Source organism: Scyliorhinus canicula, chromosome 17, assembly GCF_902713615.1.
Source record: "Scyliorhinus canicula chromosome 17, sScyCan1.1, whole genome shotgun sequence".
Lineage (NCBI taxonomy): Eukaryota > Metazoa > Chordata > Chondrichthyes > Carcharhiniformes > Scyliorhinidae > Scyliorhinus > Scyliorhinus canicula.
Window position 1 is genome coordinate 126,062,227 of NC_052162.1, and position 27,865 is coordinate 126,090,091.

Sequence of the window (27,865 nt, forward strand, 5' to 3'; positions counted from 1 at the left end):
ATCATAGTTGAGGACACGGTGCTGGATCCTTAAGGTGGCCTGGCCTCCAGATCAAAGTGTCCTAAACCACTCGCTGTGAGTAACAGCCATTAACCTTTTCCCTTCCCGCTGTCATGTGCGAGTACCTTTAAGAAATGGATGTTTATCAAATAGCTGTAGCCAATGGAGCTCACCCATAGTGATGGTACCTGAACCAGACGGTACCCAACGGTTGTGTGTGGACTATAGAAATGTTAATGCGGTTAGAAGAACGGACTCTTATCCTATCCCATGTTTGGAGGATTGCAATGAGAAAGTGGGACAATCAGCTTTTATTTCCAAACTGGATTACTTAAAGGTTACTGGCAGGTACCTTTATCCGAAAGGATGAGGAGACTCCAGATGGTATATACCAAATCAAAGTTATGCCATTTGCATGAAAAACGCCCCAGCCACATTTCAACGGTTAACTAACAAAGTCATTTATGATTACTCAATTGTGCGGTATACAGCGATCAGGTAATTTTCAGCCTGACATGCAAAGAACATTTGTAGCATCTGATGGAGTTACTCCATCGCCTTCAGGAGGCAGGTTTGGTGGTAAACCTAGCCAAAATGAATTTGGAAAAGCCCAAGTCACTTTCCTGGGCCATACAATCGACAGGGCCCAATGATCCCATGGGATGTGAAAACAAAAGTTATTGGGGAGTTTCCAATACCCTCGACAAGAAGGGAAATAATGCGGTTTCTTGGCATGAGTGGATTCTACCGGAAATTTGTGCAAAATCTTTGCAGTGCGGTTGCTCCACTGATGGACTTGCTAAAGAAGCGTAGCAAATTTAAATGAACAGCGGAGTTTCAACAGGCATTTGACTGCCTGAAAGCTGTGATAACCAATGCTCCTGTGTTGGAGAATTACAAGGGGCTCTGTGATCAGATTGAACTAAATTATCTGACTTTAAAGAGAAATGCCGAGGCATAGAGAAATCGATGGATCGTGCAGAGACCTTCTTGTCCAGAGAGACTGTCAATCAAGAAGGATTCCAGTTGGAGGAAGAACTGAAATGGACTATTTTATTATTAAATGTTTGTGTGTTTGTTAAAAAAAATATATTCATTGTCCATATTTCTAAAGGAAAGTGAAAAGGTGAAAAATGAAACGATGTTGAAGTTGATGGTTTAGTTTTTTTTTCTCGAGTAAGAAATGGGTGTTTCTCGAATAGCTGTATTAGGTGTACCTTTATGAAATGGGTGTTTGTCAGATCGCTGCAGTGATGTCAGAGTGTGGGTGGAGCTGGGCTGTCTGTCTTACACTTTGTTTTTGAGCAGGCAGCTACAGTATTTTAGTTTTGTTTTGAGAGCTGGACAGCCGCAGGAAAGCAAACAGCTGAATAAGGATCTCTCTCTGCAATCTAAAGACTGTCTCCAGATCATTTGAGGATTTCAAAGTGATAACTGCACTCAGCAGTGAATTTAAATCTGATCTGTTTTAAAAAGGGTCTTTTGTCTTATGGATGTTGTAAGGAAAGATTAAGGGTTACTTATAGAGTACTGTATTCTTTGGGGGGAGTATTTTAGTTGATGGTTGCTAAGATGTTTATTGTCTGTGTTTAAAAATGTTAATGGCATAGAATAAACATTGTTATTGTTTAAAAATACTCTTAGTTCTCTGTTGCACCACACCTGTAAAGTGGGCCCTAGTGCTCCCCATAACCACATCTGTTAAAAGTTGTGGGTCAAGTGAACTCCATGAGACACTTTGGGTCTCTAAACACTGATCCATAACACCGCTCCCTGAGGGCGACTAGTGGGATTTTCTGGACGACAGTCTAAGGTTTTCTCCACTTACGCTGTAGGCAGCACATAACCGTTGCCCATACCAGCATTATGCCTGTACCGACAGTCATTCCTATTCGGATTACCTCCCACCCGTCTGTAAGTCGGTTGCCTGCTGCCCCGGGAACACATATGTCCCATGTTGTGTTCCGGAGAGTCCCACCTGAATGGTCTGGATAGCTGAGCCCACCTGGATCTTTCCTTCCTTATCTGATTTGTCGACTGCCCTGACATTCTCCTGAGCGAGCTCTGTTGCTCCGTGCATAGCCTATCGGACTGTGCTGCCTGGTGTCTTGTCCATGTAAAGTGAGTCATCCCACCAGGCCCCAAATAGGTAGCCTGATGTACGTCGGGGGAGGTGAAATTCCCTCAGTGTTAAAGAGTCTGTTACCTGCAGACAGAAGCTGTGGCTGCTACCACATAGGAGGCCTCCCGCGATTATCCCCACCTCCGGCTGTGTGGGACCGACCTGTATGGGCTTAAAAGCTTCTTTCAGTGGCATAACATTGACCGTAACGTTGCTGTGGATTGACAAGGGTTCGAGAGTCCGACAGGTACACACTATGTAATGTGCCGAATCGGAACAGCATTCTGCGGTGCTCATATGTGCCAGGTCATTATGATGTGCTCAGTATCGTCTAGATCCGGTCCAATAAACCCAACCCTCCTGCACGGTTCCCAATGACTCAAACCTAGAGCTGTCCTTAAAGGTTCCCTTGGATGGGTTTTCCTGGGGGACTGCTAGATTAAACTTTATCCCTCCCTCAGTGGGTCCACTGCCTGGCCTGGTAACCACCAGTTTGTTCCTGTCCCTGTGGTTGTGAAGGAGGTTTATTTTGTATAGGGGGGTGAATAAGTGCTGTGGGATTGTCCCGAACCTAAAGTCTTCTATGTCACCCCGGATAGTCAATTGAATCTCCTGCAAGAGTGTCACAGGCCCTCCTTTACTTGTGCTTGAATGGTGTTAATTATACCCACAGATACTTGCCCAGGACTCACAGAAGCTCTTCTCCCTGTAAATTTATGGAAGCCAGTGCGTCCCATATACCCATATTGTAGCCCTTTTCCGACTTCCACGGCTACCCAGGAGGCATAACTGTTTGTCTCCACGAGCTGCACCGAGTTCAGGACCGAGTTTGCACAACCAAATAATCATCCGATGTCCCGCAAAGTGCTCCTTTCACCTCGCCTGCGTACCCTAGATTCTGGGGTTATTTTATTGTGGGACTGAAAACAGGCTGAGAAGATACACATAGGCCAGGAACAGAAACTGTCTCATGAAACCCTGGCTGGAATCGATACTGACCATCTGCAAAAGCACCCAAGTCAAGGCACAGACCTGTTACTGTTACATGGACTTTATGATTACCCATTCCAAGTCTATGAATATGTAACAAACTTCCAGACACAGGTGATCTTTGCCGCAGGACGAAGAACAGGCAAAAGAAGCCATCAGACTCCATAATGAGCTGATGGCTGGTCAGACAAGGGGGTTTCAGAGAACAATGGGTCTTGATTGAATCACCATGGATAAACAGGAATATCCTGTCTTTCCCCAAGTTGGGTCTGGCTAGACAATGGCCGGTGGTGGGCGTATACCAATGACTCATCCTCGCTCACCAGTATAAAGAAAGGATCGAACAGATCTTCAGCAATAACCTGGTTGTCCCCAGGCACAATCATCACAAGAAGAAAGGACGCTGGGTTTGGAACCCAGAGAAGGCATCCAGATGGAGTGGCCGTAGCCTGCCACCTCCGTTACTAAGTGTGGGCAAAACCCAAAGCCCAGCTGTGAGCTGAGTCATTTTGTTGCGTTGTGAATAAAATTGCGCTAAACTGTGAACCTGTTTTCCTAGAATGATATAATTTACAGTGCAGAAGGAGGCCATTCGGCCCATCGAGTCTGCGCCAGCCTGCCCTTGGTAAGAGCATCCCACCCAAGCCCACTATCTCCGTAACCCAGTAACCCCACCTAACCTTTTTGGACCCTAAGGGCAATTTATCATGGCCAATCCACCTAACCTACACATCTTTGGATTGTGGGAGGAAACCGGAGCACCCGGAGGAAACCCACGCAGACACGGGGAGAACGTGCAGACTCCGTACAGACAGTGACCCAAGCCGGGAATCAAACCTGGGACCCTGGAGCTGTGAAGCAACTGTGGCTAACCCTGTGCTACCCTGTTTTGTCCTTTTTCATCTCGCAAATAAGGGAATCTGTGTAAAACTTTTGATGTCGTAACTGGTCGAACGCACCAGAGATTTTAAAGGTATAACATTTGGCACCTCAGACTTCCTTCGATAATTGATATATTGCTCCAAAGTCGAACCTTCAACCTAGTATTCTCCACATCTGTCTGAGCCTGAATTAAGAGGGGCAGATTGCCCCACGTAACGGCCAGTCTTCAGTGAGTGAAGGACTAATACAGATTTTGACAGGTAAAATTGGGCTATAACCGGTGTCTGTAATACGAGGTGAACAAACTACCTATTTAGATGCTAGGATAGTCAAGGGGTTGGGTAAAACTCTGGGGGGGAATTTAGTGAAAGCCGGACCCCGAACCCAGAGGATTCCTACACACCTGTGAGAAATCCCAGGAAGAGGGGGGAGAATAAGGAGAGAGAGAAATGACAGAGCGTCCAGAGTGAGAAATGACCCAAGTGGGGTACTACAGTAAATTAGAAAAGGGTCCGGGAGCCAAAGTTAATGAGTAGAGTACAGACCCTGAAGGTTAAAAAAGTGCAGCAACAGTTGCATCATCAGCGCTTCTCTCACCAGTGTGGCTGGTTTACCCCCTCCTCCTGTAACTGTTTGGGTAGCGTTACCGTCGCTGTAGTCAGTAATTTGTTAGTATTGACGTGAATCCACTGTGCTCTCCATATCGTACTGATGAGTAGTGAGTGGAGAAATAGCAAACGGGACCGGGATCCTTAAAATTCACGGAAGAAGGAAAGGATATCAAACCACCTTTTGGAAAGTGGCCATGACAAAAGGCTCCTCGAGAATCCATTGTGTCAAAGGGGGGGAGAGGGATAGTGAATTCTGGAAGACGTTAATGTGGAAATATTAGTTTTCGAAGAAGTCCTTTGGAAATATTGAATTTTTGAAGAAGTCAGTGAAATGTAAGTTTTCAAAGAAGTCAGTATGGAAACAGAGTTTTAGAAAAAGTCAGTGTGAATATTTGTGCTGTGGATAGTCTGGGATTATCCTCAAACAAAATCAGAGACTAGTGAGTCTTGGGATATGAGGTTTTAGACGTCAGTGTGAAAGTCGGTGCCCTGGGAGCACCTTAATGTTAGAAGTTAGGAAAAAGAGGTTAGCATTTCCAGTCTGGTGAGTTTCCAGTCTCCCTTCCAAAGGGATATGATGGGAGCTTTTGGGGATCAATCAATAGATAAAGATGACAGAGATATATATTGGGGAGATATTCTTTTGCTTTTCAACAAAAAGCTAAATTATCAATTTGGAAAGGGTTCAAATTATATTCTGAATGCATATCTGAAAAAATTGTGTAATGGTTAGTTTTATTCAATATAAGGTTAAAAGTTAGTTTACAGACTTTAATCACTCGTTCAGAGCTGGCAGTGGGGATAAAGAGAACTTGGGCGGGATTCTCTGGGGTCAGCGGGGCAGGCAGAAAATGGCGCAGTGGAGTGGCGGAAACCACTCCGGCATGTGAGCCGCCCCAAAGGTGCGGAATCCTCCACACCGTCAGGGGCTAGAGTGGCAGCCGGAGTGGTTTGCGCCCCACCGGCCGGTATGGAAGGCCTTTGGAAGGGACTCCGCTGCCCGACGTGGGTCCGCACATATGCGGGAACGTCAGCGTCTGCTGACGTCATCCTTGCGCATGCGCAGGGTTTCACCTTCGCACCGGCCATTGCGGGAGGCATACATGGCCAACACATAGGAACCGCGCAACCTCAAACAAACCATTGTTTGCAGCAATCACCCAGCCTTCAAACAGCGACCACAACACCACACAACCCTGCCAGGGCAATCTCTGCAATGACATGCCAGATCATCGACTTGGATACCACCATTACACGTGGAAACACCACCCACCAGGTACGCGGCACATACTCGTGCGTCTCGACCAATGTAGTCCATACCTCATACGCTGCAGCAAAGGTATGCCCCGAAGCGTGGTACATGTTTTCCAATGAAGGGCAATTAAGCGTGGCCAATCCACCTACCCTGCACATCTTGGGTGCAGGGGTGAGACCCACCGCAGACACGGGAGAAAGTGCAACTCCACACAGTGACCCGGGACCCGGGGTCGAACCTGGGGTCTTCAGCACCATAGGCAGCCGTGCGAACCACTGGAGACCATGCAGACACTGCGACAACGAATGAACGGAGCACCATGCGACAATCACTCAGGCAGGAATGTTCCCTTCCAGTTCGGGGGAACACTTCAACAGTCAAGGGCATTCAGCCTCTGATCTCCGGGTAAGCGTTCTTCAAGGCAGCCTTCAGGAACACGCGACAACGCAAGAATTGCCGAGCAAAAACTTATAGCTAAGTTCCGCATGCATGAGTGCTGCCTCAAACCGGGATCTTGGATTCATGTCGCATTACATCCACTCCCCACCATCTGGCCTGGACTTGCAAAATTCCACCAACTGTTCTGGCTTGAGACAATTCACACCTCTTTAACCTGTGATTATCCCTCTCTCTGGATCTGTAAATGATTTGATTACCTGCAAATTCTCCGCATTCCAAGCATTGTCCGGCATCGCTGACTTTGTCTATATAAATGTTTCTGGATCATACCTCTCCAGTCACCTGAAGAAGGAGCTGCGCTCCGAAAGCTCATGTTTGAAGCAAACCTGTTGGACTTTAACCTGGTGTCACAACAGTGGCAATGCAGATCTAAAGGCTTTGCCTTTTGTGGAAATGGTTAACTCACTGTTGCCCTTTGAATTAAAGTTTGTGAAGTGTTACACTTACCTTCTACACAAATAGCATTGTCTATATGAATTGCTCTTGAGATCTATTGATTAAATAACAATTAAGTAGAGCAGCAAGGTGGCCCAGTGGTTCGCACGGCTGCCTATGGCGCTGAAGACCCAGGTTCGACCCCGGTCCCGGGTCACTGTGTGGAGTTTGCACTTTCTCCCTGTGTCTGCATGGGTCTCACCCCTGCAACCCAAAGATGTGCAGGGTAGGTGGATTGGCCACGCTAAATTGCCCCTTCATTGAAAAAAAAAAATGATTGGCTGCACTAAATTTATTTTAAAATAGAATTAAGTGAAAATAGTAACTAATATGGAAAGGATAATAATAAATTCTAAATTGACAAAAAAAGGGCAATAGGAGTAGTCTGTATGGGTTGCTGAGCATCAAAACCCTTTCACTGTTTGAAAGGAGGTAAATTGAACATTCTCAGTTTACAATGTCACCATTTGAAACTAGGGTATTTTATAAGTAATATTCGTTTTGTGTGCATTATCAATACTGAGTAAATATTAACTCAGGTAATGAGTGTGCGATATGTAAAATCGGTTGTTTTAATCCTGGGTATTTAACTACAAATTGTTTAGCAATTAATGACTGATGGGCAGCACGGTGGTGCAGTGAGTAACACTGCAGCCTCACGGAGCCGAGGTCCCAAGTTCGATCCTGGCTCTGGGTCACTGTCCGTGTGGAGTTTGCACATTCTCCCCGTGTTTGCGTGGGTTTCACCCCCACAACCCAAAGATGTGCAGGGTAGGTGGATTGGCCACGCTAAATTGTTCCTTAATTGGAAAAATGAATTGGGTACTCTAAATTTATTTTAAAAAGAAATGAATGACCTTCTGTACAAGGATAAGAGCTGTTATGTGAGCATGAGTGAGGTGATCTACAGGTAGGAGATAATGTTAAATCTGGGGAGTGTCAATGAAGCTGCAACAAATGGTGGGATTCTTCAATCACTTAATCACCTGGGTTAGGAAATGGGAGTCAAAACTTTAAAGGAATAACTTAGTGGGACTATATTTGGAATTGGGGTTTACAGTGGGAATTCATCCTTGGATACACGTCAGGTTGCATTTTGTTATTGTTGCTATTCTCATTACCATATATCAAGCTTTTACAATGATATGTTAAAAGATGGACAAAAGGCAAATGGAAGTTTGATTAAATGTGGCATTGCGAAATGAGACTTGGAAATTGGATTTTAAATATGTAATTGAATAAGCTTTGAACATCAGAACATACAGTGTAGAAGGAGGCCATTCGGCCCATCGAGTCTGCACTTCCACCCTAACCCACAACCCAACAACTACTCCTAACCTTTTGTTCTGGTCACTAAGGGCAATTTATCACCGCCAATCCACCTAACCTGCACCTAACTAACCTTTGGACTGTGGAAGGAAACCGGAGCACCCGGAGGAAACCAATGCAGACACGGGGAGAACGTGCTGACTCCGCACAGACAGTGACCCAGCAGGGAATCGAACCTGGGACCCTGGCGCTGTGAAGCCACATTGCTATCTACTTGTGCTACCATGCTGAATATTGTAAGGAAAGTATGAATCTCTGGTTCACTCTGGGATTTAGGATTGCCCAAACTAATGATCCCATGCATTTATGGGCACAACCATCGCAAGAAAAAAGGACCCTGGGTTTGGAACCCAGAGAAGGCATCCAGATGGAGTGGCCGTAGCCTGCCAGCCTCCGTTACTAAGTGTGGGCAAAACCCAAAGGTTAGCTGTGAGTCTGAGTCAGATTTTGTTGAGTTGTGAATAACATTGCGCTAAACTGTGTACCTGTTTTCATAGAATCATAGAATTTACAGTGCAGAAGGAGGCCTTTCAGCCCATCGAGTCTGCGTCAGCCTGGCCATTGGAAAGAGCATCCTACCCAAGCCCACTCTATCTCCGTGACCCAGTAACCCCACCTAACCTTTTTGGCACCAAGGGCAATTTATCATGGCCAATCCACCTAACCTACACATCTTTGGACTGTGGGAATAAACAAAATTGTTTATTTTGTTGTTGTTGTAAAACCAAAAAATACCTCAATAAAATGTTTATTAATTTTTTTTCAATGAGATAGACCGATTTTTGTAAATCAAAGCTATTAAGTAAGGTATATGGGCCAAAGGCAGGTATTATGGAGTTCGGTCACAGATAAGCCATAGCTCAGTGAATAGCGGTACAGGCTCCAGAGGCTGAATGGCCTGCTATGTTCCTAAAAGTTGTAAATCTCCATCCCACACACTCTCCCTCTATTCTCACCCTGCTGTATTTAATATTCACCGTCCCAATGTTCCTGAAGGTGCTGATTCAAGCTGTTTGACAGATCCATGCTCACTGCTTTATAATAATAATCTTTATTGTCACAAGTATGCTTACAGTAACATTGTAATGAGTTTACTGTCAAAAGCCCCGAGTCGCCACATTCCAGCACCTGTTCGGGTACACAGAGGGAGAATTCAGAATGTCCAAATCACTGAGGGGCTGGTTTAGCACAGGGCTAAAAGGCTGGCTTGTAAAACAGAACAAGGCCAGCAGCGCGGGTTCAATTCCCGTATCAGCCTTTCCGAACAGGTGCTGGAATGTGGCGACGAGTGGCTTTTCACAGTAACCTCATTTGAAGCCTACTTGTGACAATAAGCGATTTTCATTTCATTTTTCATTTCACCTAATAGCAAGTCTTTTGGGATTTGTGGGAGGAAACTGGGAGGTGGGAGGTGACCCAAGCCGAGAATCGAATCTGGGACCCTGGAGCTGTGAAGCAACATCGCTAACCACTGTGCTACCATGTGCTTCATGACAGAATAGGAGCTGCATTTGGCCCATCAAGCCTGCTCAACCATTTGTTGAGATAATTGACCCCTCTACCTCAGCACCATTTTCCCAGGTTATAACCCGACAGGAGGCCAAGGGATCTGCAACCTCAGATTCCCTCAGGTCACACCCCTTTCAGAGAGAGAGAACTGGGCCAACTTTTCCAGAGTCTGCACCCTCCCTAGATTCACTTCCTTTCCCTTCAGTTGCTGCAAGTGACCAATGAAGGTGAGAATGAGAAAATAAATGGAAAGGGGGAGAAAAGAAAGTGTTTTAATCCCAGATGTTGGAGACAGGAAGAGGTTTCACTTTGTGTGAAGCTCAATTTTCATTCACACAATGCCCGCGCTCTGATTGGCTGGAGGACCAGAGTCCTTCCAGTCCTCCAAGTCTTCCCATTGGTCAATACGTCAGCAGGGGGTGGGCGCTCCGCCGCACATGCGCAGCCCCGGGCCGGGGTCAAGAGAAGGTCACTGGCTGGGTTGTTCCCCCGTCAGACCCGCAGCACCGACCGGCGGCACCGAGCAGTGAGTCCCGAGGCTCTCGGCAGCTTGACCAGGCCGCACGGAAAGAGCTGAAGCGGCTCCCTGACTCCCTGTCGGAAGGGAAGCCGCGCCCCTCCCGCCAGACACCCGCAAATGTCAATATTTTTATTACTTTTGTTTTCACTATTTTTCAAACAATGAAAGCAGCAGAAAAACTGGCGGGAAATGGGCCCAGAGAACAAGAGATATTGCCGCAGAAATACAACAAGACATTGAGAATTCATTCAGAACAGGATCTCTGAGGGAGCAGAGCCTCCAGATCAAATGGCAGCAATTCAACAACCAGTCAACATGTTCACATAGTGAGTGGGGAAAGAGGGTCCGATTCTAGACAAACAGGAGGGTAACAATGCAGCTCACACTCCCCAAAGTATTAGAACCAAAGAACAAAGAAAGGTACAGCACAGGAACAGGCCCTTCGGCTCTCCTAGCCTGTGCCGGCCATGCTGCCCGTCTAAACTAAAATCTTCCACACTTCCAGGGTCCGTATCCCTCTATTCCCATCCTATTCATGTATTTGTCAAGATGTCCCTTAAACGTCACTATCGTCCCTGCTTCCCCCACCTCCTCCGGAAGCGAGTTCCAGGCACCCACTACCCTCTGTAAAAAAAAAAACTTGCCTCGTACATCTCCTCTAAATCTTGTCCCTCGCACCTTAAACCTATGCCCAACTCATAGTCAGTAAGGCTACTCCACCCCCTCTGCCATATTCTCTGTCCCCCCTGTAAACTTTATAACCTGGATATTTAGGTCCCAGTCCTGACCGTCCTGCAGCCAAGTTTCTGTAATAGCGACGACATCATAATCTTCAACTTGCATTTACACCTGCAGCTCGTCTAGTTTATTCCTTACACTCCGTGCATTTGTCTATAGAACTCTTAAACGGGCTGCTCCCCCTGACCGCTCCCTCAGCACTGCTTGTTTGTTATTTGCTTGTTGTTATTTGCTTGTTTGTTACTTTTTACTTTTGCTTTAACCAGTATACTACTTGTAGTTTTGTCATTAGCTGCAGTTCCTGATGTTAGGTTCCTGATTACCTCCCTATTTATCCTTTCCACGTGGACACTAGTCCCAGATCTCTTTCCCGCACCACTCCTTTAGCCACGTGTTTACTTCCCTAATTTTCGCATCCCTATGCGAATTTGCACATGGCTCAGGGAATAATCCAGAGATTATAACCCTTGGAGGCCTGTTGTTTAATTTTGTTCCTAGTTCCTGATATTCCCAAACAGGTCCTCTTTCCAAGTCTTGCTGATGTTTGTCCCAACGTGGATCCCAACAACTGGATCCTCCCCCCTCCCTCTCCAATATCCTTTCAAGCCGGTTAGAGATGATCCTCACCCTGGCACCGGGAAGGCAACATACCCTGTGAGACTCTCGGTCCTGCTTCCAAAGGATGTTATCAGTTCCCCTAATTATAGAATCCCCGACAACTACCACTTCCTCCCCCCGCTTGAATGATCTCCTGTACCAGAGTGCAGTGGTCAGCTAGCTCATCCTTCCTACAGTCACTGCTCCGATATCCTGCCCCTCCGAGTCCGCTCCCTGGAGACTCGGCTGCGAATCCCCGAGATAAGGTTTTTATACTTACTGCCCCGAAACTCCGTCCCTTCGAGTCTGCTCCCTGGAGACTCGGCCGTGAATCCGAGGTACAGTTGTTATACTTACTGCTCCAATACTCCATCCCTCCCTGGAGACTAGGTATGGGGAATAGGAGACAAATATATTGGAGATGAGGTATTGGGGAATGAGAGAGGAACGAATGTTGTACAGAAACTAGAATTGTTTGTTCTGAATTTCTATCCTGTACTGAGTTGACTTTTTAAACTCCTTCTGCAGGATATTACAAGAGGAGGAATTACAGACAGAAATCTCAAATGTCACATCTCGATCTGAAAGAGCCACTTGATTAGTTGGGATCTGAATATCATGACCTTTGAATCCAGAAGAGTTAATGTTTACCCGATCTCTTGGCACCAAAGCATTTAAACATCAGTGTGACTGGAAAATCACCGAGACACACACACCCGAGTGAGAGTGTTCCAGAGCACTGACTGTGGAAAGAGCTTTAACCAGTTACACAGCCTGAAAACACATCACACCATTAACAGCGGGGAGAGACCATACATGTGTTCTGTGTGTGGACGAGTCTTCAGCTGATTGTCCGACCTGGAGAGACACGAGGAGACCCAAAACATGGAGAAACCGTGGAAATGTGGAGACTGTGGGAAGGGATTCAGATCTCCATCACAGCTCGAAGCCCATCGGCGCATTCACACTGGGGAGAGGCCATTCACCTGCTCTCAGTGTGAGAAGGGATTCACCCAGTTATCCAACCTGCAGACACATCAGCGAGTTCACACTGGGGAGAGGCCGTTCACCTGCTCTCACTGTGGGAAAGAATTCACTCAGTTATCCAACTTACTGACACACCAACAGGTTCACACTGGGGCAAAGCCATTCACCTGCTCTGACTGTGGGAAGGGATTCATTCAGTTATCCAACCTGCAGACACACCAGCGAGTTCACACTGGGGAGAGGCCATTCACCTGCTCTCAGTGTGGGAAGGGATTCCCTCAATTATCCAACCTGCGGGCACACCAACAAGTTCACACTCGGGAGAGGCTGTTCACCTGCTCTCAGTGTGGGAAGGGATTTACTCAGTTATCTGGCCTGCGGAGACACCAGCGGGTTCACACCAGGGAGCGGCTGTTCATTTGTTCTCAGTGTGGGAAGGAATTCACTCAGTTAATCCACCTGCAGTCACATCAGCGAGTCCACACTGGGGAGAAGCCGTTCACCTGCCCTCAATGTGGGAAGGGATTCAGTCAATTGTCCAACATGCGGAAACATCAGCGAGGTCACACTGGGGCGAAGCCGTTCACCTGTTCTCAGTGTGGGAAAGGATTCAGTCAATTGTCCAACATGCGGAAACATCAGCGAGGTCACACTGGGGAGAAGCCGTTCACCTGCTCTCAGTGTGGGAAGGAATTCAATCAGTTATCCAACCTGAAATCACATCAGCGAGTCCACACTGGGGAGAGGCCGTTCACCTGCTCTCAATGTGAGAAGGAATTCAATCAGTTATCCAACCTGAAATCACATCAGCGAGTCCACACTGGGGAGCGACCATTCACCTGCTCCCAGTGTGGGAAAGGATTCAGTCAATTGTCCAACCTGAAATCACATCAGCGGGTTCACACTGGGGTGAGACCATTCACCTGCTCCCAGTGTGGGAAGGGATTCAGTCAATTGTCCAACATGCGGAAACATCAGCGAGGTCACACTGGGGCGAAGCCATTCACCTGCTCTCGATGTGGAAAGGGATTCACTCAGTTATCCAACCTGCAGAGACACCAGCGAGTTCACACTGAGTAGAGGACGTTCACCTGCTCTCAGTGTGGGAAGGGAATCCAAGATTCATTGGCGCCTGTGAGACACCAACACGTTCACAAATGATTATCGGGGTTTGATTCTGCAGTTATTGTTTCTGCTTTAATTACACCCAGGACGGCATTTTGTTCATTCTGACAGTTCATCAATGGGGATGGTTGGAGAGTTTTGTTCTACTGGACTGGTGATAAATGAGCAATACTGTACACAGTGCTCCAGATGTGGCCTCACCAATGTCCTGTATAACTGAAGCATAACCTCCCTACTTTTGTATTCAATTCCTCCACAATAAACAATAACATTCTATTAGCTTTCCTAATTACTTGCTGTACCTGTATACTCGCCTTTTGTGATTCATGCTCTTGCACACCCAGATCCCTCTGAGTCTCAGAACCATGTGAGCTCTCCTGTGTTTCAAACAGACCCACATATTCAACCAATACATCACATATCTGAGCCTTCCTAGCTTCAGCTGGCACCTCTATTTTCATTCACATGCCAATTCACCAGCTTGTCGTTTTGAAACCCTTTTCAAGAAACCAAAGACAGGCCGTCCACCTGAAAAAAACTCTTGGCAGCCTCCAGAGCCATCCTTATACCACTACAAACCTGGTGTGTCATTTTAATTTATACTGTAACCCAAACATCTGTGTCTCCCATTCCAAAGATCAGGGACCTGAGCTCCCAAGTTATATTGCAACCCCCGACCTGGTGTGTGGTCAATTCTAGCCCCGGAGGACTTCCGGTGGCGGCTATGAAGGAGTAAGTTGCACATTTGTTGGCTCCCGCTCTGGTCGGACTTTTGGACCTTTTCCTCCTATTTTTTTAACGGACTTGAGAACGGATGTTAGTGGCAATTCTCTACTGAATTCCCACTTCAGTGCATGGAGAAAAGGACTAGAAGTGTTCGTACGGGCAGAAACAAAAAGACAGAGAAGACTTGGGCTGTAGTTGCAAGAAGGGCAACATGGTAGCATTGTGGATAGCACAATCGCTTCACAGCTCTAGCGTCCCAAGTTCGATTCCGGCTTGGGTCACTGTCTGTGTGGAGTCTGCACATCCTCCCCGTGTGTGCGTGGGTTTTCTCCGGGTGCTCCAGTTTCCTCCCACAGTCCAAAGATGTGCAGGTTAGGTGGATTGGCCATGAGAAATTGCCCTTAGTGTCCAAAATTGCCCTTAGTGTTGGGTGGGGTTACTGGGTTATGGGGATAGGGTGGAGGTGTTAATCTTGGGTAGGGTGCTCTTTCCAGGAGCCGGTGCAGACTCGATGGGCCAAATGGCCTCCTTCTGCACTGTAAATTCTATGAAAGGTGACAGCATGGTGGAGGGGCAAACCTCTGGCTTGTCGAACCAATAGTCTGGAGCAGCTGATCAAGGCATTCAGGAGGTCTTTGCTACCCAGAAACGGGACTGCTTGGACCCGATAAAAGCGCCGATTGAGCGGTTGGAGCTCAGATTGGACGCCCAGGATCGGGTGATCCAGAAGGTGGAGAAGGCGCTGGCTGAGCAGGAGGAGCATCAGACTGCGGTGGATCTGGAGGTGGGGATACAGGGGGACCAGCAAAAGAAGCTTCGGGAGAAGGTGGAGGACCTAGAGAACAGGTCCCGCCGGCTGAACCTAAGAATTATCGGTCTCCCGGAGGGGTCCGAAGGAACGGACGCTGGGGTATACGTCGCAGGCATGTTTGAGAAGCTGCTGGGGGAGGGGGCATTCTCCCGGCCCTTGGAGGTGGATAGGGCTCACAGAGCACTCATGAAGAAGCCGCGGATGGGAGACCCCCGAGGGTTATGGTGGTGAGATTCCACAGGTTCTCGGATAAGGAGCGTATTCTGCAGTGGGCCAAGCAGACACGGAGCTGTAAATGGGAATATAGCATCCTTTGGGTTTACCAACACCTGCGTGTGGAGGTGGCCAGGAGGCGAGCAGGCTTCAACCAGATGAGGGCGATCCTTTTCAAGAAAAAGGTGAAGTTTGGACTGTTATACCCAGCCCGTCTCTGGGTCACGCATGAGGATCACCACTTTTACTTCGAGTCACCTGAGGACGCGTTGGACTTTGCAAGAAAGAAAGGGCTGGCGAAGGACGGAAGACTTTTGAACTTGGCTGCAGCGTTCATGTTTTTGTTTTCTCTGTTTTTGTAAAAAGTTTCTCGTTTTGCGTTTTATGGAAGATGTTTGAGGTGCTGTTTGCATTGATTTGGAACCAGCGGTAGAGCTGAGCGAGTTAAGGTTTTCATTTGCACTGTTGAGATGGAGGTGTACTTGTTTTGATCTTGGTGTTTTTTCTGTTGGGCAATTGTGTGGGGACTGTTTAATGTTGGGAGTTTGTCTGTCTAAGCGGGGGTCTGGGTGGGGGGGGAACAATAGGTGGGAGACTATCTGGCGCCGGGGCTGGGGGCCACCAACTAGCTGGGTGAGCTAGCTCTTGGAAGCGCAGTGGGGGGGGGTGCATATGTTTGGCTCAGGAAAGTGGTTGGGTTACAGGGTGTTGTTGCTGGGGCGGTTGAATGTTCTGCTGACAAGGGAGGGACTTGGGCTGAGGGACAGAGAGGAGTCAGGGGTGGGGTCTGCCTGGGGGCGGGCCGGTGGAAGCATGGATCACAGGCTGGAGGCAGGCCTAAAAAAGGGGATGGCTGAGCTGTGGAGGGGGGAGGGGGGCAATGAGCCCCCCAACTTGGCTGATCACCTGGAATGTTCGAGGGTTAAATGGGCCAGTCAAAAGGGCACGTGTGTTCGCGCATCTTAGGGGATTGAAGGCGGATGTGGTGATGTTGCAGGAGACACACCTGAAGGTAACGGACCAGGTTAGACTGAGGAAAGGCTGGGTCAGTCAGGTGTTTCACTCGGGACTAGATTCAAAGACTAGAGGGGTCGCAATCCTGATCAATAAGTGGGTGGTGTTTGAGGCGGGCAGAATATTCTTGGATGTGGGAGGCCAGTGGCCAGTACATTATGGTCAGTGGGAAGCTAGAGGGGGTGCAGATGGTATTTGTTAATGTATATGCTCTAAATTGGGACAATGTGGGGTTTATGAGGAGGATGCTGGGAAAAATACCGTACAGGTTGGTCATGGGAGGGGACTTCAATACAGTTATTGACCCGGGCTTAGACTGGTCAAGCTCAAAAATGGGCAAGGTGCCAGCAATAGAAAGGAACTAAGAGGATTCATGGAGCTGATGGGGGACTGGTGGATCCATGGAGATTTGGGAGCCGAGGGTAAAGGAGTTCTTCTATTCACACGTGCATAAAGTGTACTCCCGGATTGATTTCTTTATTTTGAGCAGGGTCTTTCTGGCTGGGGTAGTGGACACGAGATACTTGGCGATTACAATCTCAGACCATGCTCCGCACTGGGTTGACCTGCAGGTTAGTGAAGACAGTAATCAGCACCCGCACTGGAGGTTAGATGTGGGACTTTTGGCAGATGAAGGGGTGTGGGAGCGGCTGAGGAAATGCATTCAGAGCTACCTGCAGGTCAATGACATGGGGAAATTTCAGCAGCAGTGGTTTGGGAGCACTGAAGGTGGTGGTAAGGGGGGAGCTGATCTCGATCCAGGCTCATAGGGAGAAGATAGACAGGGCAGAGACGGGCTGATTCGTAAAGCTGATACTACATGGTGATAGGAGGTATGCAGAGACCCCAGAGGCAATGTTTTAAGGGAATGGCGGAGGTTGCAGGCAGAGTTTAGCTTGCTGACCACCGGGAGGGCGGTGGAGCAGTTGAGAAAGGTGAGGGGGGGGGGGATTTATGAGCATGGAGAGAAGGCCAGCAGAATGCTCCCACAGCAGCTTAGGAAGAGGGTTTAGGAAGAGGGAGGCAGATAGGGAAAGTAAAGGACGGAGATGGGAACCTGGTTGGAGATTCAGCAAGGGTGAATAAGGCGTTTAGGGATTTCTGCAGCAGGCTGTACAGGTCGGAACCCCCTCCGGGGCCGGAAGGGATGAGGCACTTCCTGGAGGGGCTGAATTTCCCAACGGTGGACGGGACCGGGTAGAAGGGCTTGGGGCCCCAATTGGGCTGGAAGAGTGAGTGGAGGGCTTGAAGGCCATGTAGGCGGGTAAGGCCCTGGCTGGAAGAGATAGTGGAGGGCTTGAAGGCCATGCAGGCGGGTAAGGCCCGGGGTCCGGACCAGTACCCAGTGGAGTTTAATGAAACGTTCTTGGGGATACTGGGGCCAGCGTTGTTGAGGATGTTCAATGAGGCAAGGGAAAGAGGGGTGCTGCCCTGATGATGTCACAGGCCATGATTTCGCTGATTCTTCAGCGGGACAGGAACCCGGAGCTGTGTGGGTCCTACAGGATTCCCTGCTGAATGTGGATGCCAAGTTGCTGGCCAAAACCTTGTCCTCCAGGATTGAGGATTGTGTTCTGGACGTTATTGGGGAGGACCAGACGGGGTTTGTTAAGGGCAGGCAGCTAGCGGCCAATGTAAGAAGGCGATTCATGTGAAATATGATCAGAAGCAGATCATCCGCATTGAGCAAAACGCTGTGCTCCCCCCCCCCCCCACCCATGACCAGTCCCCTCCAGCCCCTTGAAGCTTTCAGAGCAATTGCCAACGGCTCTATAGTAGGGACGTTGAGATAGTTATTGCAATGGATGCAGAAAAGGCTTTTGATCCGGGAGAATGGGATTATCTGTGGGAGGTACTGGGACGGTTCGGATTCGGGCGGGGCTTTATTGACTGGGTCAGGTTACTGTATCAGGCTCCGGTGACAAGTGTATGGACGAACAGGACAACTTCGGACTATGTTAGACTGCACCGGGGGACGAGACACGGATGCCCCCTCTCCCCACTGCTGTTTGCGCTGGCTATAGAGCCGTTGGCAATTGCTCTGAAAGCTTCAAGGGGCTGGAGGGGACTGGTCATGGGAGGGGAGGGGGGGGGGGGGGGGGGGAGCACAGCGTTTTGCTCAATGCGGATGATCACTTCTGTACATTTCAGACCCAGTAGAGGGGATGGATGAAATCATGAAGATTTAAGGGGAATTTGGCCGGTTTTCGGGGAATAAGTTAAACATGGATATGAGTGAGATGTTTGTGGTTCAGGCGAGGGGACAGGAGGGGCGACTGGGAGAGCTGCCGTTTAGGCCAGATGGGGTAGGTTTAGGTACCTGAGCATCCAGGAGGCGCAGGAATGGGACCGGCTGCATAAATTGAATCTGGCCCGGCTAGTGGACCAAATGAAGGACGATTTTCGGAGATGGGACCGCTCCCATTGTCACTGGCCAGGAGGGTGCAAACTGTGAAAATGACGGTTCATCCCGAGGTTCCTATTTGTATTTCAATGTCTCCCCATTTTTATTCCGCGGTCAACAGGGTGATCACGGGTTTCGTTTTGCGGGGAAGGAAGGTCATGCTTGAGCAGAGTTGGGAAGGGAGCGGGCTGGCGCTGCCAAATTTGAGCAACTATTACTGGCGGCTAATATAGCCATGATTAGGAAGTGGGTGGTGGGGGAGGGGTCGGCGTGGGTGCGTATGGAGGCGGCTTCTTGTAAGGGCACCAGTCTGGGGGCGTTGGTAACTGCACCTCTTCCGCTCCCGCTGGCGCGGTACTCCACCAGCCCAGTGTGGTGGTGGCGGCCCTGAGAGTTTGGGGCCAGTAGAGGTGGCATATGGGAGCAGTTGGAGCATCGGTCTGGACCCCAATCTGTGATAATTGCCGGTTTGCCCCGGGGAGTAAGGATGGGGGTTCCGGGTATGGCGGAGAGCGGGGATTGAGAGGATAGGGGATGTGTTCATAGAGGGGAGTTTCCCGACTATGGGGGCACTGGAGCAAAAAATTGGGCTGGCGAGGGGAAACAAATCGAGGTATCTGCAGGTGCGGGACTTCCTTCGTAAACAGGTGGCAACGTTCCCGCTCCTACAACTGAGAGGGGATTCAGGATAGGGTAATTTCCAGAGGGTGGGTAGGAGAGGAGAGCGTCTCGGACATTTATGAGGAGCTTATGGGGTTGGAGGAGACGCAGACTGAAGAGCTGAAGCGTAAGTGGGAGGAGGAGCTGGGAGGTGAGATAGAGGATGGATTATGGGCAGACGTAGAGTCAACACATCTGCAACATGTGCCAGGATCAGCCTGATCCAATTTAAGGTTGTTCACCGGGCTCACATGACAGTGGTCCGGATGAGCAGATTCATTGGGGTGGAAGACAAGTGCACAAAATGTGCGGGAGGACCAGCGAACCATGTCCACATGTTTTGGACATGTCCATGGCTTCGGGGTTTTGGCAGGGGTTTGCGGATGTCATGTCCAAGGTTTTACAAATGAGGGTGGCACTGAGTCCGGAGGTGGCGATTTCTGGGGTGTCGGAAGATCCGGTAATCCAGGAGGAGAGAGAGACGGATGCTCTGGCCTTTGCTTCCCTGGTAGCCCGGAGACGGATACTGTTAGCTTGAAGGGATCCAAAGCCCCTGAAGGCAGAGACCTGGCTATCAGACATGGATGGCTTTCTCTGTATGGAGAAAATTAAGTTCGCCCCAAGAGGGTCACTGTTAGGGTTCACCCGGAGGTGACAACTGTTCGTCAACTTCTTTGCGGAAAATTAATCATCAGCAGACGGGGAGGTGGGGGGGGGGAGTAGTTTAGGTTGGAGGGGTAATAAGGGTGGGACCTGTACGAGAGGTAAATGGCTTTTGCACTATGTTTATGGTTTCATGTATATTGTTTATTTGGTTGTTTCTATACCAAAAATACCTCAATAAAATGTTTATTTTTTAAAAAGGCAAATGCAACGTTAGCATTCATGACAAGAGGCTGGTTTAGCTCACAAGGCTAAATCGCTGGCTTTTAAAGCAGGCCAGCAGCACGGTTCGATTCCTGTACCAGCCTCCCGGACAGGCGCCGGAATGTGGCGACTAGGGGCTTTTCACAGTACCTTCATTGAAGCCTACTCGTGACAATAAGCGATTTTCATTTCATTTTCATTTTTTCATTTCATTTCAAGAGGGCTAGAATACAAGACCAGGGATGTACTTCTGAGGCTGTATAAGGCTCTGGTCAGACCCCATTTGGAGTATTGTGAGCAGTTTTGGGCCCCATATCTAAGGAAGGATGTGCTGGCCTTGGAAAGGGTCCAGAGGAGGTTCACAAGAATAATCCCTGGAATGAAGAACTTGTCGTATGAGGAACATTTGAGGACTATGTGTCTGTACTCGTTGGAGTTTAGAAGGATGAGAGGGGATCTTATTGAAACGTACAAGATACTCCGAGGCCTGAATAGAGTGGACATAGAGAGGATGTTTCCACTTGTAGGAAAAACTAGAACCAGAGGACACAATCTCAGATTAAAGGGACGATCCTTTAAACAGAGACGAGGAGGAATTTCTTCAGCCAGAGGGAGGTGAATCTATGGAACTCTTTGCCGCAGAAGGCTGTGGAGGCCAATTCACTGAGTGTCATTAAGACAGAGATAGATAGGTTCTTGATTAAAAGGGGATCGGGAGTTATGGGAGGAAGGTAGGAGAATGGGGATGAGAAAATATCAGCCATGGTTGTAGGCGGAGCAGACCCGATGGGCTAAGTGGCCTCATTCTGCTCCTATGTCTTCTGGTCTTAAAGCATTGTCGAATGTTGCAAAACCCCATCTGGTTCACTGATGTCCTTTGGAGAAGGAAATCTGCCATGCTGACCTGGTCTGGCCTACTCGTGACTTCACAACCACAGCAATGTGGTTGCCTCTTAGCTGCAGCCACTCAGTTCAAGGGCAATTAGGGATGGGCAACAAATGCGGCCCAGCCAGCAATGCCCACATCTCATGAATGAAAAAACAAACGATATGTGCAGGTCAATGGTTCTGGTGGAAAATACAGTGAGAGCGAGAGAGACAGGCTTCATAAATATAACTCATCTCAATCATGCTAACACTTTATTTCCCACATCACACTAGATGGGCTGAATGTCCTTCTCAGGGCTAATGACTCTTATGTTCGAAAAAGAACATTTTCAGCTGCTCCCATCTCTCCAACTCACTGAAGTTTCACGTCCCTAGTGCCATTCTCGTAAATCTCCTCCGCACCCTCGCCAACATCAAATCTTTACTAAAGTGTGGGGCCCATATATAGGGTCCCAATCTAGAGGGATATAATTGAAGAGCAGGGAGATGATGTTTAGAACCAGGGTCAGACTACACTGGGAGCACTGTCAACATTTGTGATCTCCATTTAGAAAAAGGAAATAGGTGCACCTTCTCCAGTGCCTCTAAGATTCATGGAATGCAGGGCAGCACAGTGGCGCAGTGGTTAGCATTGCTGCCTATGGTATTGAGGAGCCAGGTTTGAATCCCGGCCCTGGGACACTGTCCATGTGGAGTTTGCACGTTCTCCCTGTGTCTGCGTGGGTTTCACTCCCACAACGCAAAGATGTGCAAGGTAGGTGGATACCATGCTAAATTGCCTCTTAATTGGAAAAAAATAATTGGGTACTCTAAATTTATCTTTAAAAAAAGATTCATGGAATGCCTAAAGTGCAGAAGGAGGCCATTCGGCCCATCAAGTCTGTACCAAGCCTCTGAAAGAGTGCTCCACCCAAGCACACTCTGCTGTCCTATCCCAATCACCCCTCAAGCTAACCTGCACATCTTTGGATTTGGACACCAAGGGGGAATTTAATATGGCTAATCCAAGGGCAGCACAGTGGCACAATGGTTAGCATTGCTGCCTACGGCGCTGAGGACCCGGGTTCGAATCCCGGCCCTGGGTCACTGTCCGTGTGGAGTTTGCACATTCTCCCTGTGTCTGCGTGGGTTTCACCTCCACAACCCAAAGATGTGCAGAGTAGGTAGATTGGCCACGCTAAATTGCCCCTTAATTGGAAAAATAATTGGGTACTCTAAATTTATTTTTTAAAAATATGGCCAATCCACCTAACCTGCAAATATTTGGACTGTGAGAGGAAACTGGAGCTCCCAGAGGAAACCCACGTAGACATGGGGAAAATGTGCAAAATGGGTGGATGCTCATTGGAGCATAAATACTGACAGAGACCAATTGAGCCGACTGGCCTGGCCCTCTGCTGTAGACTCAATGGAACAGAGACAAATGTATTTAGTTTAGATCTACCTTAGTGGGGTAAAACACTATTTACTATCCAGGATTAAATAAATGTCCTTCCTCAGCTTTTGTGGATCATTTCAGTGGAAATGTTCTCTCCCAGACTTATTCCGGGGATGGCAGGACTGTTTTATGAAGCGGGATTGGGGAAACTGGGTCTGTATTCTCGAGAGTTGAGAAGAATGAGAGGTGATCTCACTGACACTTATAAAATACTGAAAGGAACAAAAAGGGAAGGTGCAGGTGAGATGTTTCCCCGGGTTGGGGAGCCTGGAACCAGGGGACACAATTTCAAAATAAGGGGGAAGCCACTTAGGACGGGTTTCGGAGGAGACATTTCTTTACTCAGAGGGTTGTGAATCTTTGGAATTCTCTACCCCAGAGGGGTGTGGGAGCTCAGTCACTGAGTGTGTTTAAAGCTGAGACTGACAGATTTCTAAATACCAATAACACAAAGGGATATGGGGACAGTGAGGGGAAAAAGGCATTGAAGTGGATGATCAGCCATGATCGTATTGAATGGTGGAGCAGGCTCGATGGGCTGAATGGCCAACTCCTGCTCCATTGATACAAAGATGGGTAGGAAAATAAATTGTGATAAGGACATAAGGTGACTACAAAGGGATATAGATAGGTTGTGAGTGGGAAAAGATCTGCCAAAAGGAGAATAATGTGGGAAAATGCAAAATTGAAATATTTTGGCACCAGGAATAAAAAGGAAGCTTATTGGATTTGTTTATTGTCAGGTGTATCGAGGTACAGCGAAAAGTATTTTTCTGCGAGCAGCTTAACAGATCATTAAGTACATGGGACGAAAATGGAAAAGAAAATACATAATAGGGCAACAAAAGGTATACAATGTAACCACATAAGCACTGGCATCGGATGAAGCATACATGGGTGAAGTGCTAATGGGGTCAGTCCATATCTTATTATCTAAATGGTGAGAGATTGCAGAGCTCTGAGATTCAGAGGGATCTGGGTGTCCAAGAGCATGAATCACAAAAGGAGAGTATACAGGTACAGCAAGTAATTAGGAAAGCTAATAGAATGTTATTGTTTATTGTGAGGGGAATTGAATACAAAAGTAGGGAGGTTATGCTTCAGTTATACAGGACATTGGTGAGACCACATCTGGAGCACTGTGTACAGTATTGCTCTCATTTAAGGAATGATGTCAATGTGTTGGAAGCAGTTCAGAAAAGGTTTACTGGACTCATACCTGGAATTGGAGGCTGGTCTTATGAGGAATGATTGGACAGGCTGGGCTTGTGCCCGATGGAGTTAAGGTGACTTGATTGAACCGTATAAGGTCCTGAGGGGCCTTGACAGGGTGGATGTGGAAAGGATGTTTCCTCTTGTGGAAGAATCTAGAAATTGGAGTCACTTTAAAAGTAATAACTTGCCCATTTAAGGCAGAGGAGAACTTTTTTTCTCCGAGGATTATGAATCTTTGGAACTCTCTTCCTCAAAGGGCAGTGGAAGCAGAGACCTTTGAGGGCAGAGCTGGGTAGATTTTGATAAGCAAGGGGGTGAAAGGTTATCGTGGGGTCGGCAGGAATGTGAGTTGAGGTTGCAATCAGATCAGCTGTGAATGGTGGAGCAGGCTCGAGGGGCCGAGTGGCCTACTCCTGTTCCTAATTCATATGTTATTACATCCTTTATAATAGATTGTAGCATTTTCCCTCCTACTGATGTCAGGCTAATGGGTCTGTGGTTCCCCATTTTCTCTCTCCCTCCTTAAATAGTGGGGTTACATTTACTACCTTCCAATCTGCAGGAACCATTCCAGAATCTATAGAATTTTGAAAGATAATCACCAATGTATCCACTATCTCTACAGCCGCCTCTTTCAACACTCTGGGATGTAGAGCAGCAGCTTTTGGGGATTTATTAACTTTCAACCACATTAATTTCTCCAGTGCTACTTTTTCACCAATACTAATCTCTTTCAGTTCCTCATGCTCACTAGTCCCTTGGTTCTCTTGCGTATTTGGGACAATTTCTGTATCTTCCTCCGTGAAGACAGACACATTGTTTAGTTTCTCTGCCATTTCCTTATTCCCCATTATAAACTCTCCTGTCTCTGCCTGGAATGGACCCACATTGGTCTTTGCTAATCTTTCCCTTTTCACATTCCTATTGGAGCTTCTCCAGTTGTTTATGTTTCTCGCCAGTTTGTCCTCCTGTTTTCTTTTTATCAGTTTCTTGGTCCTCCTTTGCTGAATTCTAAAACAAGGTCCCAATTCTCAGACTTGCTACTATTTTTGCCACTTTATGATCCTCTCCCTTTGATCTAATGGAATGTTTAACTTTTCTTGTCACCCACAATTGCATCACTTTTCTTGTTGGATTATTGATCATAAAGGAATCTATATATGTTGTATACAGGGGCTGTTTAGCTCACTGGGCTAAATCGCTGGCTTTGAAAGCAGACCAAGGCAAGCCAGCAGCACGGTTCGATTCCCGTAACAGCCTCCCCGAACAGGCGCCGGAATGTGGCGACTAGGGGCTTTTCACAGTAACTTAATTTGAAGCCTACTTGTGACAATAATCGATTTTCATTTAATTTCATATGTGTAATTAAAGTCACAAAAGGCCCAGAGGCTGGTCTCACCTTTGAGAGTGAGAGAGCTGACTGGTGGTGATTTAACCTGAGGGTCACCACACCTCAGATGAGGGGCAATATTGAGAAAGCGGGGCCTTCATGGATAACTTAAGCCGGTCTCTTGCTGGAGTCGCCCTGCATCATGAACCAGCCATCCAGCCAACTGAGCTAATTGACCCCATGGTAAATGTGTACATAATTCCTTAAATATTAGCTATTCCTTGTCTCCCATCAGTTTCCCAATCCACCTCAGACAACTTGCCTCTCACATACCGAGGTGAGGAAATACACAGATAATTTTTTTTAAAAACATGTAACCACCACAGCCCATCTTCATGACAACGTGGCATGCTTTGGGGGTTCCAAACAGAAATGGGAACTAAATATCTTCAAACCTCCAGACACTCTTTCACTCTGTGATTCTTGTGAAATTTAGAACCAGGTATTCGCAACAAGGCTCAAAGAGCATCAGGCCACTGGAGGAAAAGTTGTGAGACCGGCCAGTCCAACAGAAAGAAATCCTCCCACCCTCCCCATTGACCAACTGTCAGAATGAACAAAATTCCGTCCTGGGTGTAACTGAGAGCAGAAACAATAACAGCAGATTCCAACCCCTGTAATCACTTGTGAACTTGTTGGTGTCTCAGCAGGTGCGATGAATCACAAAATCCCTTCCCACATTGAGAGCAAGTGAACGGCCTCTCCCCAGTATGAATTCGCTCATGTGAGTTCAGGCTGGATAACTGAGTGAATCCCTTCCCACATTGAGAGCAAGTGAACGGCCTCTCCCCAGTATGAATTCGCTCATGTGAGTTCAGGCTGGATAACTGAGTGAATCCCTTCCCACACTGAGAGCAGGAGAATGGCCTCTCCCCAGTGTGAATTTGTCCGTGTACCCGCAGGTGGGCGAATCGACTGAATCCTTGTCCACACTGGGAGCAGGTGAATGGCTTCTCCCCAGTGTGAATTCGCTGGTGTCTCCGCAGGCTGGAAAAATCAGTGAATCCCTTCCCACACTGAGGGCAGGTGAACGGTCTCTCCCCAGTGTGAATTCGCTGGTGTGTCCGTAGATTGTCTGACCGAGCGAATCCCTTCCCACACTGAGAGCAGGTGAACGGCATCTCCCCAGTGTGAACTCGCTGATGTATCCGCAGGTTGGATAACTGAGCGAATCCCTTCTCACACTGAGAGCAGGTGAACGGCCTCTCCCCAGTGTGAACTCGCTGATGTATCCGCAGGTTGGATAACTGAGCAAATCCCTTCCCACACTGAGAGCAGGTGAACGGCCTCTCCCCAGTGTGAACTCGCTGATGTATCCGCAGGTTGGATAACTGAGCGAATCCCTTCCCACACTGAGAGCAGGTGAACGGCATCTCCCCAGTGTGAACTCGCTGGTGTGATTTCAGGCTGGATAACTCGGTGAATCCCTTCCCACACACAGAGCAGGTGAACTGTTTCTCCCTAGTGTGAACTCTCTGATGTTTATTCAGGTCAGATAACCGAGTGAATCTCTTCCCACAGTGAGAACAGGTGAACGGCCTCTCCCCAGTGTGAACTCGCTGGTGTGCCCGCAGGTGGGAGAACTGAGTGAATCCCTTCCCACACGCAGAGCAGGTGAACGGTCTCTCCCCAGTGTGACTGCGTCGATGAATCTCCAGCACAGATGGGGATCTGAATCCCTTTCCACAGTCACTACATTTCCACGGTTTCTCCATGTTTTGGGTCTCCTCTTGTCTCTCCAGTTTGGACCATATATTGAAGCCTTATCCACACACACCACACGTGGTGTCTCCCCCCGCTGTGAATGGTGTGATGTTTTTTCAGGCTGTGTAACTGGTTAAAGCTCTTTCCACAGTCAGTGCTCTGGAACACTCTCACTCGGGTGTTTGTGCCTCGGTGCTTTTCCAGCCACATTGATGGTTCAAATCTTTTGATGCTGACAGGTCGGGCAAGCATTTATTCTTTTGGTTTGAAAGGCCAATGATATTCAGATCCCAATGAATCGAGTGGCTCTGTCAGACCGAGATGTGACTTTTCAGATTTCTGTCTGTAATTCCTCCTCTTCTAATCTCCTGTAAAAGGAGTTTACAAAAGTCATCACTGTCAGTACAGAAATTCTAGTTTGTATAGAACATTCTTTCCTTCCTCATTCCCCATACCTAGTCCCCAGGGAGTGGACTCAGAGGGTCCGAGTATCTGAGCAGTAAGTATAAAAATCATATCTTGGGAATTCGCAGCCTAGGCTCCAGGGAACAAACCCAGAGTGACGGAGTTTCGGAGCTGTGAGGACAGAAACATTATCTCAGGGATTCACAGCCGAGTCTCCAGGGAGCGGGCTCGGAAGGACGGAGTTTCGGAGCTGTGAGGACAGAAACCTCATCTCGGGGATTCACAGCCGAGTCTCCAGGGAGCGGGCTCGGAGGGGCAGGGTATCGGAGCAGTGACTGTAGGAAGCATGAGCTGGCTGACCACTGCACCCTGGCACAGGAGGCCATTCAAGCGGGGGGGAGGAAGTGGTAGTTGTCGGGGATTCTATAATTAGGGGAACTGATAACATCCTTTGGAAGCAGGACCGAGAGTCCCACAGGGTATGTTGCCTGCCCGGTGCCAGGGTGAGGGGCATCTCTAACCAGCTTGAAAGGATATTGGAGAGGGAGGGGGAGGATCCAGTTGTTGGGGT

General features: G+C 48.1%; 1 protein-coding gene and 1 pseudogene across 1 annotated transcript; one reads left to right on the top strand and one right to left on the bottom strand.

Annotated features, from left to right (window-relative positions):
• LOC119951191 overlaps positions 1-27,865 on the bottom strand; it is a 73,211-nt pseudogene that overhangs the window by 8,490 nt on the left and 36,856 nt on the right.
• LOC119951212 (zinc finger protein 235-like) lies at positions 10,044-13,839 on the top strand. Its single transcript, XM_038774247.1, has 2 exons — positions 10,044-10,438; positions 11,976-13,839. Exon 2 carries the CDS (start codon positions 12,333-12,335, stop codon positions 13,512-13,514), a length of 1,182 nt encoding a protein of 393 aa, XP_038630175.1. The 5' UTR covers positions 10,044-10,438; positions 11,976-12,332; the 3' UTR covers positions 13,515-13,839.

What these genes read in the sequence shown, in the direction of transcription:
- LOC119951212 (XM_038774247.1), top strand. Translation starts at nt 12,333, where the DNA reads ATGGAGAAACCGTGGAAATGTGGAGACTGTGGGAAGGGATTCAGATCT.